Genomic DNA, 16,036 nt, shown 5'->3' on the forward strand with positions numbered 1-16,036 from the left:
TCCTTCTCTTCCTTTCTTCAAAGCACATCTCAAGACCTTTCTGTTTAATGATCACTTCTCCTCCACACCCAACACATAGTTCCATACAGATAACTTGTCTTTGTTGCTTTGTTTGTTTGTTTGTTTGTTGTTATTGTGTTTCCCTGCCTTCCTACTATGTAAAGCGACCTTGGGTTTGAGAAAGGCGCTATATAAAATAAACTTATTATTATTATTATATTGTCAGATTCCACACATTTCCACCTACATAACAATGAGTAGTTATTTCTACTGGCATGTTTCCAAATGAATATGACACCAATTATTTTGTCTTGATATTAAGGCTAACATAAGACATATGCAAATATCATCACATCATACTTGCTCAGATATGGATGAGCCAGACTGTCCTGAAGGGGAAAAATCAAGATACAGCATATATAGATGGCCATTACAATTACTCAGATAAGAGCTTAAAAGTAAAGGTAAATGTAAGTCAAATTACACTGAAAATAGCCTAGGGCTCTAATGGTTCATTGCAGTGAAAAACTGAATCTGAAAAGCATAATTTCAAATTTAATTTATTTGTTTGGAACTGAATTCAAATTTTAAACTAAATGTAATATGATTTTTTCAATTTTAATTGCTTATTTAGACGCTGTATATTGATGGGCATCAGTACAAGTACAGTACGCAATGTAAATATGCTGTATATAGCTGGAAATAGCATATTTTTTATCTATAAATTGAATTCATTTGCTCTGAAATTATTATTACCGCTAGGTGTTGCAACACTGCATTGATTCTAGAATTTGAATGCACCCTTGGCGTCACTTGTTGTAGACATTGACCTTGAGGACAGGCTTGTAGCTATCCGACATATTGGCACTGATGGTCACTGAAGAGCCACTGTAAGTGAGACTGCCCTGAGAGGCTTTACCCCTGACAAATCTGTTTTGAACTTTGTTATACATCTCATTATACAGTGCATAATCACAGACTGTTTCCTTCCTGAACACTCCCACTGCATACCAGTTAGAGCCGGAAGCAAAGTCATACGGATTAGAGAACATCACAGCTATTTTTTCAATGGCCTGATCTTCGCATTTCCAGCAGATGTCATAGGTGAAGACGGCCACAGCCCCACGGGCTGTGTTAGGAGTCTTGCGGTAGACAGCACTGCCATTTTCGGATGGGCTGAGTCTCGGAGGCAGAGGAACATCACAGAATCCACTGTTGGAGTAAGACCTGGACAAAAAAAGACACAGTCAAATCACAGACATTTGTGGCTAATGTAAGCACCAGTTTTCAGAACCAATGATGGAACTGGAAGTGGTTGAAAGAAATTGTGAAGCTCTCCGCGCACTGTTGAAAATATGACAATTGATTATATAACCCCTATAAACCTAATAAATTTGACTCTGTTTAATATATAATCACTTCAATGTTACTATCCGTAGTAGGCTGTTATACCCACAATACAGCCTATGAAAATGCATCACATCACCTGCTTACTAGACTCGTGACTAGTATAATAATAATTTAATGTTGGTTTCTTCCATACTGCCGGTTAATTCGGGTGGTTCCAAAAGCACAACATGTTCCTATTGCTGAAATGCCCAGAGGCTACAGTGCTGACCTGGACTGCTAAACTTGCCAGTGTGCTAAACAGTTCATCCAAATCCTGAGTTACAGAGGGCTCAGCTTCTACTATGGGTTTGGGGCTGGTTAATATAGACCAGTGGTTCTTAAACTTTTTGTCTGGCGACCCCCAAAAAACATTGGCCAAGTCTTGTGACCCCTTTCTCTCCAACCGTCAAAAAATAGCTTCACTTTGGAAAATGTTGCGAGATAGGCATTGGTGACAGAGGCAGAACATTTGGCTATATGTCAACACCAAAGGTGCTGTCAATGGCAGCCAATAACAATCTGATTTATTATTTTCCAATAGATAATAGCACTCATTCAATGTATAACTGTGGCAAAAGAAGGCTGTATTGTGTTGTGGTAATCTCACACAGCATCTTCGAACTAATCAATGCAAGAGGCGCAGGTAGGTCTAAAGCATCCACTTTCGGAGGAACATCATGGAAACACTGAATTGTAAGCCTACATCTAGGGCAACTAAATATCCCAGTTCTTAACCATGTTTGTCTAAAAACGTTTGGAAAACACCACTTCAGTAGCTTCTATGGCTGCGATAACTAATCCCAGTCATCCATTGCGATACACCGTTACCTAACGTAGGATGATGTCCATAAACGCAGAAAGGCTATGTGGGTCAGAACATAACAATTTATTTGTCCGGTACAAGTAACTCATCCAATACATTCTAGTCCATCAATCAAGACAAACCATTATACAGTAGAGTGAATCTGAACACACACTAAACAAAGTCAATCAACACTGTTCTGCTCTTCTACCTCATGTGTACTTCAACCTTACAGTTAGAAGTGTTGTTAATACATTATCATTGCACTGAACTGCCTTGCTAGCCTGATGAGCCAGACCCACACCAGAGAATGTCTAATAAGGGGAGAACTGCCGCTCTCGGAGAACTTCCGGTTTCTGAACTGGTTGCAGTTCCTTCTGTGGTTCCACATGAGGGCGCTCGTCCACGAGTGCAGAATGCATGGAGGTCTATGGAGCTGTACCCCTCAAAATCCACTTTTCTCAGGATATCATTTTTTTAAAGTAATTTGAATATTGTATTCGAAAGTGGAGGCAAACAAAATACACTTGGTGGAGTATTATATATTTTTTAAAGTCACTTAATTGTTCTAAAAAGCCTTTCAAACGTATCAATGACGTCATTCATTAGCACAATGCTAGTGTGTTATGGGCAACAACGACCCAACCTGTAAGAAATTAAAATGACATAAGCACTCGTTCTTTCAACTTTTGACCTATAACCCATGTTGAAGATACACAAACTACAATCAAATCTGAGATTTGTCAATGACAATCAGGTGAAAGACACAAATTTAGCCGCCTAGCTCCATTGACTCCCATTAATTTTGCACTCAGTTGCTAGACTACCCTGGCTGCAAATTACATTTGCTGCTGCTAGGGTGCGTCTAGATTTCTAGGCCACTGCCTTGCACCATGTAGCATAGCTCAGACGGAGGCTTTCTTATGGAGTTTTATTTCACATTGCACAGCTAGTACATGTTATCAGTTCCAACATCGCTACAGCTAGTACATGTTATCAGTTCCAACATCGCTACAGCTAGTACATGTTATCAGCTCCAACATCGCTACAGCTAGTACATGTTATCAGTTCCAACATCGCTACAGCTAGTACATGTTATCAGTTCCAACATCGCTATAGCTAGTACATGTTATCAGCTCCAACATCGCTACAGCTAGTACATGTTATCAGCTCCAACATCGCTACAGCTAGTACATGTTATCAGCTCCAACATCGCTACAGCTAGTACATGTTATCAGTTCCAACATCGCTACAGCTAGTACATGTTATCAGTTCCAACATCGCTACAGCTAGTACATGTTATCAGCTCCAACATCGCTACAGCTAGTACATGTTATCAGCTCCAACATCGCTACAGCTAGTACATGTTATCAGCTCCAACATCGCTACAGCTAGTACATGTTATCAGCTCCAACATCGCTACAGCTAGTACATGTTATCAGCTCCAACATCGCTACAGCTAGTACATGTTATCAGCTCCAACATCGCTACAGCTAGTACATGTTATCAGTTCCAACATCGCTACAGCTAGTACATGTTATCAGCTCCAACATCGCTACAGCTAGTACATGTTATCAGTTCCAACATCGCTACAGCTAGTACATGTTATCAGCTCCAACATCGCTACAGCTAGTACATGTTATCAGTTCCAACATCGCTACAGCTAGTACATGTTATCAGCTCCAACATCGCTACAGCTAGTACATGTTATCAGTTCCAACATCGCTACAGCTAGTACATGTTATCAGTTCCAACATCGCTACAGCTAGTACATGTTATCAGCTCCAACATCGCTACAGCTAGTACATGTTATCAGCTCCAACATCGCTACAGCTAGTACATGTTATCAGTTCCAACATCGCTACAGCTAGTACATGTTATCAGTTCCAACATCGCTAGCCAACTAACCAACAGGGGTCTCCTGCTCACGTGACTACGTGGCTCATTGGGCCAATCAAAGCTCACCAATGCAGATGCAACATTCTACAACTATATTTATATTTAATCTTAAAAACCTCAGTTAGGGTTGCCACATTTGATTTGTGAAAATCCGGGACATTCATTGCCGACCCCCCCCCCACACACACACAAAAAAAGTTATGATTTTGATTAATGTTAAATGCCTATAATTCATAGCTATACTAGGCCTATTATTGGTTTTAAACTAGATGTACCGCAGAGCGGTACAAAATATGACCGCCGCCCAGTCCAGCACATTTTTTCCACAAAAAGAAATCACGCTGAAAGGCCTATATGATTCTAACTGTCTCACTAAATTGCCTTATCCACACTCAATTCTCACTGGTATCTGCTAGACAACAAGTACCAAAACATGATTAGTTCATAGATTTCACATGTAAAATTCATTTTATACAACCCCACCTCCATCTTGCCTGTTAATAATTCTGAGAAATTCTTGATTGTTTGTGTTATGTTTATGTTGTGTGTGTGTGTGTGTGTGTGCGTGCTTGTGTGTGTGCCTGCGTATGTGCCTGTGCATGCAAGCGTACATATGTCTACTGTGTGAGTATGTGTCATACGTATGATTACTGTGATTGTATGTATGTGTGTGTGTGTGTGTATCTGTTTGTGCACATGTGTGCACATGAAATGGGTTAACATGACCCCTGGAGGCAAACATACGGAAAAAAATGGTCATCCTAGGCCCTACAGTTCTCAAGATATTCACAGAGAACTGTGTCTACCCTACCCTCCTTTCGGGGGGTCCAGTCCAGCGGGGGGGCTACAGATCAAAACGAAAAACGACGGTTCCATGCTATCCATGTGGGGTTACATGCCCACCAAGTTTCGTGTACCCCGGTCTTTCAGTGTCCCGGGAATCATTGACGGAAATTTGGGCATGCGAAAAAAAAAAAAAAATAAAAATAAATAAATAAAAGAAAAAAAATCTGACTAAACCTATATGACCGCCGCTTCGCTGCGCGGCGGTCATAATAATAACTTATTAAGAAAATGCTGCAAATGTTATACAGTACTGTTTCACTATAATGGTGCATTCATTGTCACTTTAGGGTTGCTGAGTCTAAACGGTATAATGCCCTTTCACCTTCTCCCTGGGAACAGCAACAGGGACAACAAGGAGGCGGACATCCACCCCCCCGCAATTGCATTACATTCCCCTATTCCACCCATTATGTCTATTGATTTATTTGCAAATGTACTGTATTTATTCTCATGCCGTATTCTACTTTATTCTTATATGTTAAGTGAGTGTTGTACTTTGAGAGCAAAGGTTAACCTGAGTCAAATTCCTCGTTTACGCAAACCTGACCGACAAAGCTGATTTTGATTCTGATTTGGATCAATCAAGGCATGACCATGTACATTTGATTACATTTCCTGGTCCTGTGGACATGACAAGCATGTGATACAATAGACATCTGAAGTTCGCCTACAAAAAGGAACCAAAGCTACCACCTTTGCCCATATAAGGAGATCCGGGTGTTAATTGAAGCTATACCTAAGGCAAGTTGCATTGCAAGTTAGCTCTAGGGTGGCAAACATCCATGTGTGCCGTCTTAACGTACCGAAGATCACAGTATCCACTAGAAGGCAGAGGACAAAAGTGTGTAGAGTAAACATCTACATTTCCAATTTCTTCGTCCCGTTTAACAAGTGTGATAATTCAAAAATCTGTAATTTCCCCATAGGAAAAATTTCAAGGTACCAGATCTCCTAAAGATGGAAATAACATATATTTTTTTAAAAATATATAATAAATATATATATTTCTTTTTATGTAATTTTCCTTTTTCTCAGAATAAATTTGCTTCCCTTCAAGGTTTTATATGTCCTCATTATTTTCATTCTGAGATTACAATAAATCACCAACAGATTATTTTTTATGTGTTTTTAGTCAACTTTACCAAAGGTGCCAATAATTCTGGAGGGTACTGTACAGTATCTGTAAATGCTTTGATCATTATGCCTAGTGCTGGGCAAGTTATACTGGGGAACTAGCATTACCTTACTAGATGTTATCTTTATTGAATTCCTGTTATTAACTTAATTGGCTAAGGTCACCTCAAATATAAATAATTGAGTCACTGGTACTCAGCTCAAATAGTTATTAGTTATAAATTGTATTGTTCTAAATTCTGTAATGATATTATTGGGGGCCAAGCAGCGAAGCTGCGAGGCAACCCATAGTGATTCTATGTGTTCTTAATAAAATGTCGCCTGTCACGACCAATCAAGCTATATAAAAAAATATAGTGCCACCTATAGGTCAAAAGTCATCAAATTTATTGAGCCTCCTCCTTATTGGGTCCTGAGCACATGTACTGAGTTTGGTTTTGATACGTTAAAGCTTTACTGAAATATTACTTCACTAAATATATTGAGCGTCTTCAAGATGTGGTCATGAACCAAGTCCATGAACCAAGTTTGGTTTTGATACGTCAAAACATTGCTGAGATATGGCCTAATCTTGTGTTAATTTAGCGCCGCCCTGGTGGTTGAAGGTCCCAAGTCCAAATACTAAGTTTGGTTTCAATACGTGAAATATGCTGAAATATGAGCCCACTTCCTGTGATAATAGCGCCCCCTAGTGGTCAAAGGTCATCAAATTTATTGAGCTTCTTCCTAATTGGGTCCTGAGACCATGTACTGAGTTTGGTGTTGATACGCAAAGGCCTTGCTGAGATCACTTCACTTCCTGTTTGGCGGCAAAGCGGATTGGTCACCACGGGCAACGGGTTATCAATATGGCTCCAAAAAGCAATGCGTTTGTGAGTCATGGTCTGAAGATCATCTGCGCCAAGTTTCATGAAAATCGGATGAACTTTGTGACCTGTGAAAACTTTTAAGTGATTTTGATTAAATCCAATATGGCGGCAGGATCAATTATGTTGACGTCACAAAATCACATCTGTCAGCCTTACGACCTCCCACAGACACCACTAGTACATTAACATTAACAGACACCAATAGTAAGTTTTAATTCCAAACACATCACCCGTTACAGGCTAAAATGTAATTTTGCTCATTATAGCGCCACCTATAGGTCAAAAGTCATCAAATTTATTGAGCCTCCTCCTTATTGGGTCCTGACCCCATGTACTGAGTTTGGTTTTGATACGTGAAAGCTTTGCTGAGATATTACTTCACTTCCTGTTTGGCGGCTTCGCTGCCAAACTTGATTGGTCATGACGGGTGATAGGTTTTGAATATGGCTCCAAAAAGCAATGCATTTGTGAGACATGGTCTGAAAATCATCTGCGTCAAGTTTCGTGAAAATCGGACAAACTTTGTGACCTTTGATTACTTTTAAGGGTTTTTGATGAAATACAATATGGCGGGAGATCCAACATGGCGGAAATTGACATCATGGGGTGCGTTGAGTTCGGCCTCATCCAGGGATTCCAAGTATACCTCAATTTGTATGGTTGAAACTTTAAGCGCATAGATGTAATGCAAAATCTGACACATTGGGGGCGCTAGAGCACTTGACATGAAACTTAGTGAAAATATAGCTGCAAGCAGCAATGAGGGGGCCAAGCAGTTGAGCAGGAGTTGTCATGGCAACCCAATGTTGCTACATTATACACACACCCAATTAATCCCCCCCGTCCCACACACACACACATACACAGATAAACTTCCTCCCCCACACACCCCAATAGCTCCCCTCACATGCGCACACCTCAAACATCACCAAATGTATTGGGCGTGCTCAGGTTGTAGTCACGAGTCCACATGTCAAGTTTGGTGTTGATACAAGAAAGTGTTGATAATTATAGTGCCCCTAGTGTTTAAAGGTCAATAAATATATTGAGCGTCCTCAGGTTGTAGTCACGAGTCCATGTACCAAGTTTGGTGTCGATACGAGAAAGTGTTGATAATTATAGCACCCCTAGTGGTAAAAGGTTGCTAAAATTATTGTGTGTCCTCAGGATGTGGTCCAGAGTCCATTAACCAAGTTTGGTTTTGATACATGAAAGCATTCCTGTGATATGACCTAATCTTCTGTTACTCTAGCGCTGCTCTAGTGGTTGAAAGTCACCACATTTATTTTGTGTCCTCAGGATGAGGTCCCAAGTCCAAATACTAAGTTTGGTTTCGATACGTGAAAGCTTTGCTGAAATATGAGCCCACTTCCTGTGATTATAGCGCCACACAGTGGTCAAAATGGACCACATTTCTTGAGCCTCCTCCTAATTGGGTCCTGAGACCATGTGCTGAGTTTGGTGTTGATATGCGAAAGCCTTGCTGAGATATTACCTCACTTCCTGTTTGGCGGCTTTGCTGCCAAACTTGATTGGTCGTGACAGGCGACAGGTTTTGAATATTGGTCCAAAAAGCAATGCATTTGTGAGTCATAGTCTGAAGATCATCTGTGCCAAGTTTCATGAAAATCGGATGAACTTTGTGACCTGTGAAAACCTTATATTGATTAAAACCAATATGGCGGCCGGATCAATTATGTTGATGTCACAAAATCACATCTGACATCCTTAGGGCCTCCAACAGACACCACTAGTACATTAACATTAACATTAACAGACACCAATAGCAAGTTTTAATTTCAAACACATTACCCGTTACAGGCCAAAATGTAATTTTGCTAATTATAGCGCCACCTATAGGTCAAAAGTCATCAAATTTATTGAGCCTCCTCCTTATTGGGTCCTCAGCCCATGTACTGAGTTTGGTTTTGATACGTTAAAGCTTTACTGAAATATTACTTCACTTCCTGCACTATCACAAGATATAAGCAACTCCTCTGCAGGATAAACAACGTTTTATTCAGTCATTTGAAAAATATTAGGGTAAGTGTTGCTTTTTCCAGCCTATGTTTTCGATGGTAACCCATTGTCAGTCAATATAAAGTAACTTACTGCGTATAACTGCCTTGTCGTTGACTGACACCATGGTGAAGCTAGTTTCACTTTGCCAATGAGTTCAAATAATAGACGAGTGCAAGTGCATAAAGGCTATGCTAGGTTTTAGTAAAGCAAAATTGGTTTGGTGGAATGACGGCTCCATACGGTCTTGCAAGCAGACTCCTTCAAATGCGCCGTTGAATGTCAAAATACCGATGCATTCTTTGATGTCGCGCTTTGCGCCATTAAAGGGAATGACAGATGTCATTCTCATTGGTTTAAATGATTTTACGCCCCAAAACACACCCATGACTGATTAAGAAACCTAGGAACACCTTGTTGCACCATGCGCTCAACGTTTGATAACAAAAACCCTCCCAATCTGGACTGGACATCATACTAAATTTGAAAAAACTTTTGACTAATGACGATGTGCTTTAGACTGTCATGATAGGGCCCATAGACATCACGTGCAACATGGGCACAAGTTCAACTTTCAGAAAAAAAAAATGTTAGTGTACTTTTTGTTTCATATTCATACATTGTATTCATCATACATACACCAACAGAGAAATATATAATATTAAATTAAATTAAATTAAACTTTACTGGCATTATGCAGAGTACAAGTACAGAGACAATTTTTAACATCCAGTTGTGATTGAAGTTGGACAGCATTCATACTCAGTGGCTTATCATTTTGAAATTCCTTTAGAATTATGGATTTACTATACATACATTGCCATGTATACCACCAGAATTCAAAGTGCATTGAAACATCTTAGCTTTACATGCTAGTCTTGTCCATCAGGGTGACCAATCTCATAGCCACACCCACACTCACACTTCCCATAGCCCCAACCAAACAATCATTACCCATAACCACCAGAACCAGTCAAGCTACATTTTAAGATTCAATTTTATACTGATCATTTAGATGTTCTTAATCTAAATTATGTTATAAGATGTGAAGAGTGTGTGCACAGAGGCTTGTTTATGTTGGCACATGCTAGAAGTTTTTCTGTCATCCTGGGAGAGTCTGTATCCTCCAGGGATCCAGTCCCCCAGGGATCTATTCTTGGCCCAATTCTATTCTCCCTTTACATGCTACCCTTAGGATCCATCCTTAGAAAATATAATATCCCATTCCATTGCTATGCGGACAATACTCAAATCTACATGCCACTGAAACAAAACGATTCCCACTCGTTTAATCGTCTTTAAATTTTAATAAAAAAAAAAAACAGAGGTCCTGGTATTTTCATCTGACGGTGCTTGTGATGCCAACACAGACTTGAAGAAAAAAAATACAGAGGACATGACCTCGGTGTCCTTTATGGTAGCTACGGCCATGAGGTCAACAGAACAGCTATAGTGTCATAAAAGTGGTGTGGCTCCTTTGCGCTAAATGTTTCGTTGGTTAGGATAACAGCATTTACTTCAGGAGCTTCAGGAACCATCATTTCGCTTGCTGCTACTCAGCCAGTGAAATCTGTGAATTCTGATAAAGTCGAGTCAGTGAGTAAAGTAGCCTACTATGGAGAAGAGACTGATAGCCTGAAACGAGCGAGAAGAGGTGACGGGACGAGAAACAATCAGATGGATATCTAAGTTAACGATAAGTAAGTTATTTTCAAATCATCGATTGCTCAAAGAGGAGAAGGCTAGACAGCGAGAACAGAGCTTTATATAACGATACGGTGGCAATACCACGCAAAACTGTCACGTCCGTAAAGCCAACTAAATATGGATGTGACAGTTTTGCGCGGAATTGCCCTGGACTCTATATATTCTGAGACAAGGCGATTTTAAGCGCCAATTTCAAGCACCTCTACTAGACAAAGCATATATTTTGAGCAAGCATAGGGTAGGCTAGGCCCATTCAACAGTGAACTGAGACCACAGAATATTTTACGATGAAGGCTATATGATTGATCCACCACAATCTAGTTAAGCCTACATGCATTCACTGCCCAACAACGTGATATTCCTGGGTGTCCAGGATTTCGGGTCAAAATAAAAAAAACTAAAAAAAATTAATTAAACTTGCTGATTAATGGGTTCAAGGAACCAGCTGTGGAATATCCATCCTTGGCTCAGCTCAAATTTTATTTTAAGTTCACGTTAAGATCTTAAAAATAGCCAAGGCTACAGTTTTTCTCCCCAATTAGGCCTATCTTCTATTTCTTGAATTTCCCCTTGGGGATCAATAAAGTATCTATCTATCTATCTACAACTAGGCTCCATCCATCCATCCTAATATTATACATACATACATATACATAGCCTAAACACGCACGTTAAACATTATGATGCTCTGGACATTTGCTTGAGGAAATTTTCCGTAACTGGACCTCGCTGAAGATTAATTGAATACCCCTGATATAGAAATTTGCTACCATTTTAAAACTGGATTAGGCTACTCTGGAACGGCTTATTGTACAGGGGATTGCATTACACCTTTGTGTTCGGTAAGCTCTGCTGTTTATTCTAGATAGATAGATAGATAGATACTTTATTGATCCCCAGGGGAAATTCAAGGTCAAGGTCTCAGCAGCATACATACAACACAAACACATTCTTTAACAGCAGAAAGAGTAATTAAAGTATATAATATAAAAACACAACTAAGCAGTAAGGACAGTAGAAGATAAAGAATATGCTAAATATACTAAAATACAAATTATACTAACACTTAATACAATATATAAAAATATACTAAAATACAAATTACAAAAATACAAATTATACTAACACTTAATCTAAATCAATTCTAAAAACAGTATCCACATAGTGGTGATTAATAAATCAGAGGCGCTTGCAATGACTGAGGCAGGGACTGAGCCTGTGATTCTCTGTGCATAGTAAGGTATGGTAAGGTGCTCTAAGGTGCTCTGTCTGAATGAGTGTCATGGTGGTAGTGCAATGGTGATAGTGGTCATGGTGATAGAGCAAATGAGTAAGTCAACAGTGCTACAATGCAGAAATAAAGTAAAGTAAAGTCTATATATCTATATATTTAACTATTTAAGAAAATGTATAAGTGTGGCCACAGTTCGGTTGTGGCATGGAGGGGGGGGGAGGGGGGGGGGGGGTTATGCTAATGTGCTAATATAGCACGCAAACAGTGAGGTATAAAGATAGTGGTACAAGTGGCTAGTGGACAGACAGTACCAAACATGGAGGGGATGAAGAGGCAGACAGACTATGCAGAGAAGTCTATCTCTCCTCTTCCCTTAAGTGAGGCATTGAACAGTTCAATGGCCCTGGGGACAAATTACTTTCTCAGTCTGTCAGTTGTGCAAGGCAGTGAGCGAAGTCTCCAGCTGATCAGGCTCTTCTGTTTAACAATAGTGCTGTGGAGTGGGTGACACTCATTGTCCAAGATGTTGATCAGCTTGTTCAGGGTCCTTTTGTCAGATAGTGAAGTGATACACTCCAGTTCAGCTCCCACTACAGAGCCAGCTTTCCTTACCAGCCTGTCAATTCGCCCCACATCCTTCTTCCTTGTGCTTCCTCCCCAACATACTACTGCATAGAAGAGGACGCTGGCAACAACAGACTGGTAGAACATCCTGAGGAGCTTACTGCACACATTGAAGGACCGCAGCCTCCTCAGGAAGTACAGCCTGCTCTGCCCTTTCTTGTAGAGTGCATCAGTGTTGGCTGACCAGTCCAGTTTATTGTCCAGGTGGAGACCCAGATACTTGTAGGTGCTAACCACCTCCACATTGACCCCATCAATGTGGACTGGTAGCAGAGTGGGCTTAGACCTGCAGAAATCCACCACCATCTCCTTGGTCTTTGAAGTGTTAAGTTGAAGATGATTGAGTTTGCACCATTGCACAAAGTCCTCCACCAGGCTCCTGTACTCCTCCTCCTGCCCGTTCCTGATACACCCCAAAATTACAGTATCATCAGAAAACTTCTGCATGTGGCATGACTCGGTGTTATAGCAGAAGTCAGATGTGTACAGGGTGAACAGGACTGGAGAGAGCACAGTTCCCTGTGGCGCTCCGGTGCTGCAGATCACAGTGTCAGAGAGACAGTTCTTCAATCTGACGAACTGTGGTCGCTCGGTCAGGTAATCTGTAATCCAGGTTACCAGGTGAGCGTCCACACCCATCTGCAAGAGCTTGTCTCCCAATCTGAGGGGCTGGATGGTGTTGAAAGCACTTGAGAAATCAAAGAACATGATTCTCACAGCACTTTTCCCCTTGTCCAGGTGGGAATGTGTCCTGTGTAGAAGATAAGTGATGGCATCGTCCACGCCCACTTTCTCCTGGTAAGCAAACTGTAACGGGTCTAGTGCATGGCGTACCTGGGGTCTGAGCATGCCTAAGACCAATCGCTCCATTGTCTTCATCACATGTGATGTAAGAGCGACAGGTCTGTATTCTGGTTTACGGTGTGTCATGTGTGGAACGAAAAGTTTGTGAGATATTCCTCCTATATGAATTGAAATGAGCGCAGAGCTATAGTAGCCTAATATGATTTTTTCTTGAAAGTTAATTTTCTTGCGAACCGTTTATCGCAGCAAATAGCGGCTATAGCACCTTATAAAAGATGAGAAAAAGTTATTTCATGTCTGTGAGGCTACTTCGCGAGTAGTTCCTATAGAAGAATGGGCGGGCGGCCACACTTTATGTCGGTCTGCCTCATGTCTAAATAGCAGCGTGTTCCGTAAAGGTGTCGCGGACCGGATTAAAATAGCCTAGTCAGCGAATCAACAATCAGAGAAAACTGCGCTGAGAACGTTGTAGGCGGATATTAGACCTACCTGCTGTTGGTCTAGACATATGTATGCCTTTAACTCGTATCCTGTCATTTAGAAACAATGCTGTGGTCTAGTCTAGTCATCAACAAAAAATGAACGGATTGCAAAAAAAAAAAATGGATTTGGCGTGACATTTCTTGAGTGTGCGTGAGAGCGTGAGATTGGTGCTGAAAGCATGAGTGTCACGCCAGATGCATGAGAGTTGGCAACCCTGTCTTATCTGTCAGAACTTTTAAAACCACATGTTACATCAAGGACACTTAGGTCTGCTGACCAAGGCCGCCTTGTAGTCCCACCATCAAGGTTAAAGGTGCCATGTGTAATGTCCGCCAAAATCAAATCATACTTCACATTCCATAAAAGATGGGGGCAGTATACTTCCAGAAAGTGAGTTGGTCTACCCTAGAGTAACAACTGAGAAACGTGTATTGGAGTTTGGCTGGCGGTTATGTTGCCCGCAGACCGCCTCCCATGGTATTATGACACCTGTCGGGCTGTGGCTACTAATTTAGCATGCTAATTCAGGTTGATATCTCTGCAACACTATACCTTGTCATTTTTTTTATGACATCATCGCCCTTATTTCTTCTCATTCTTTTAATGCGTGTAGCTCATTTTTTTTATCTCAATTCTTATGCATGGCACCTTTAAAGAGCAGGGGAGATCGGGCTTTTGCAGTAATTAGCCCTAAACTTTGGAATGAGCTCCCACTACATATAGATTGGCTCCTTCTTTACCTGTTTTTAAATCATATCTTAAAACTTACTTTTACTCCCTGGCTTTTAACTCAGTATAAGTGCTTACTCAAATCTATTTTATTTTCTATTTTGTACTACATAACTTGTATGTTTGTTTTTGTGTGTTCATCATTCATTATCTGTCTGAGGTTTTCTTAGTGCGGTTATAGCAGATAGAGGACTGCGAAGCAAATGCAGAAGCATTTCAATTCCAAGTTGCTGCGACGTAAGGGTTCATAGGGTTAACATGCAGCTGTAGTTTAGCCTGCAGGCTGAGCTGTTGTCACAGTCACACCAGGTTCGGTTCCAGCCACACCCACTGCTCACTCTCCTGAAGCTCCCCTCACTCGTTCACACTCCCCAGTTTACTAATGACCTGCACCTGTTCCCAATCAGCCTCACTCCCTACTTAAACCCCAGTCTCCCCTCAGTCTTTGTCTGGCCTCGTCAGTGATGACACCAAGGTGCTATCCACCAGCCTGACTCATAAGGAATACGCCTCCTGGATTCCCCTCGCCTGTTCCAGCGTCCTCCTGGTCCGACCCCACGAGTCACCTCCGGATTTAGATCTACTGTAGTTAAGTCGATCTTCTGTGTTTTGGGACTTTTTCCGTTAAGTTTGCTGATCCTCTGTGTTTTGGACCCTCCTTGGCCTACTGTTTCCAGTGGAACTTCTGTTTGATCCCGACCTGGGTTTGACAACCCATTTCCTGGTTTTCCTTTGTAAATAAACTATCTTGTTTGAACTCTACCTCCCTGTCCTGAGTCTGTGGGCCGTGACCGCTGTAGCCTAGTTTAGCACGAAGGCTGCGCTGTACTTACATCACATTGCACAGGGTGAACATAGAAGTGTTCTCAATGTTAACGCTGCACTGGCGAGCCATGTTTTGAACCTGTGCAAAAAACAGCACAAATGTTCAGAATCAGCACAATGTTTTTGTTCCAGAAAGTAGTTTTTATTGTTTTTATCCATTGATTTATTGCAATGCTGGAGTGGGTCAACCCCACATACAAGGAATTACAGCCAAGAGTTACTTACTTCAGGTCTTTTGGGCAGGGGGTTCTGGGCAGGTCTTCAATCTGTGGGATGTCAAGAGTTTCTGAGCTCAAGCTGATCTGCAGACTACAAGAGCTGCTAACAGTCTGAAAGTCTTATATTCTGATTGGGTGTGACTGACTCCACCTACTTGACAAGGACCATGGAATGTTCTTATTACCCTGTGTGTGTGTGTGTGTGTACAGTATGTGTGTTGCTCTCATGTGTGAAGTCAATGTTCCCTCTAATTTTCTTTTCAGCACTAAGCAAATAATTTGTTTTCTGAGCGCACATTTCAACACCGTGAGCAATTCGCAACCAAGTGACCTGCCGAAAATGACCACGAGCCTGCGTTAGCAATACGGAATTCAAAGAGATGACTGCAAATGCATCAATATGTCTAGAAAGGTTGATATTTATTCAATATCCTTTATAATGGTTGGACTTGTG

The 16,036-nt window shown here is 41.0% G+C and overlaps 1 protein-coding gene across 1 annotated transcript; it reads right to left on the reverse strand.

The window, feature by feature from the left end:
- Positions 1-404: 404 nt before the first annotated feature.
- On the reverse strand, positions 405-15,662 carry LOC121705137 (DELTA-thalatoxin-Avl1a-like). The gene is made up of 3 exons (XM_042085950.1): positions 15,590-15,662; positions 15,373-15,443; positions 405-1,227 (listed from the first exon to the last, which is right to left on the reverse strand). Exons 2-3 carry the CDS (start codon positions 15,432-15,434, stop codon positions 810-812), a joined length of 480 nt encoding a protein of 159 aa, XP_041941884.1. The 5' UTR covers positions 15,435-15,443; positions 15,590-15,662; the 3' UTR covers positions 405-809.
- Positions 15,663-16,036: the final 374 nt, after the last annotated feature.

This window comes from Alosa sapidissima, chromosome 1, assembly GCF_018492685.1.
Source record: "Alosa sapidissima isolate fAloSap1 chromosome 1, fAloSap1.pri, whole genome shotgun sequence".
NCBI lineage: Eukaryota > Metazoa > Chordata > Actinopteri > Clupeiformes > Clupeidae > Alosa > Alosa sapidissima.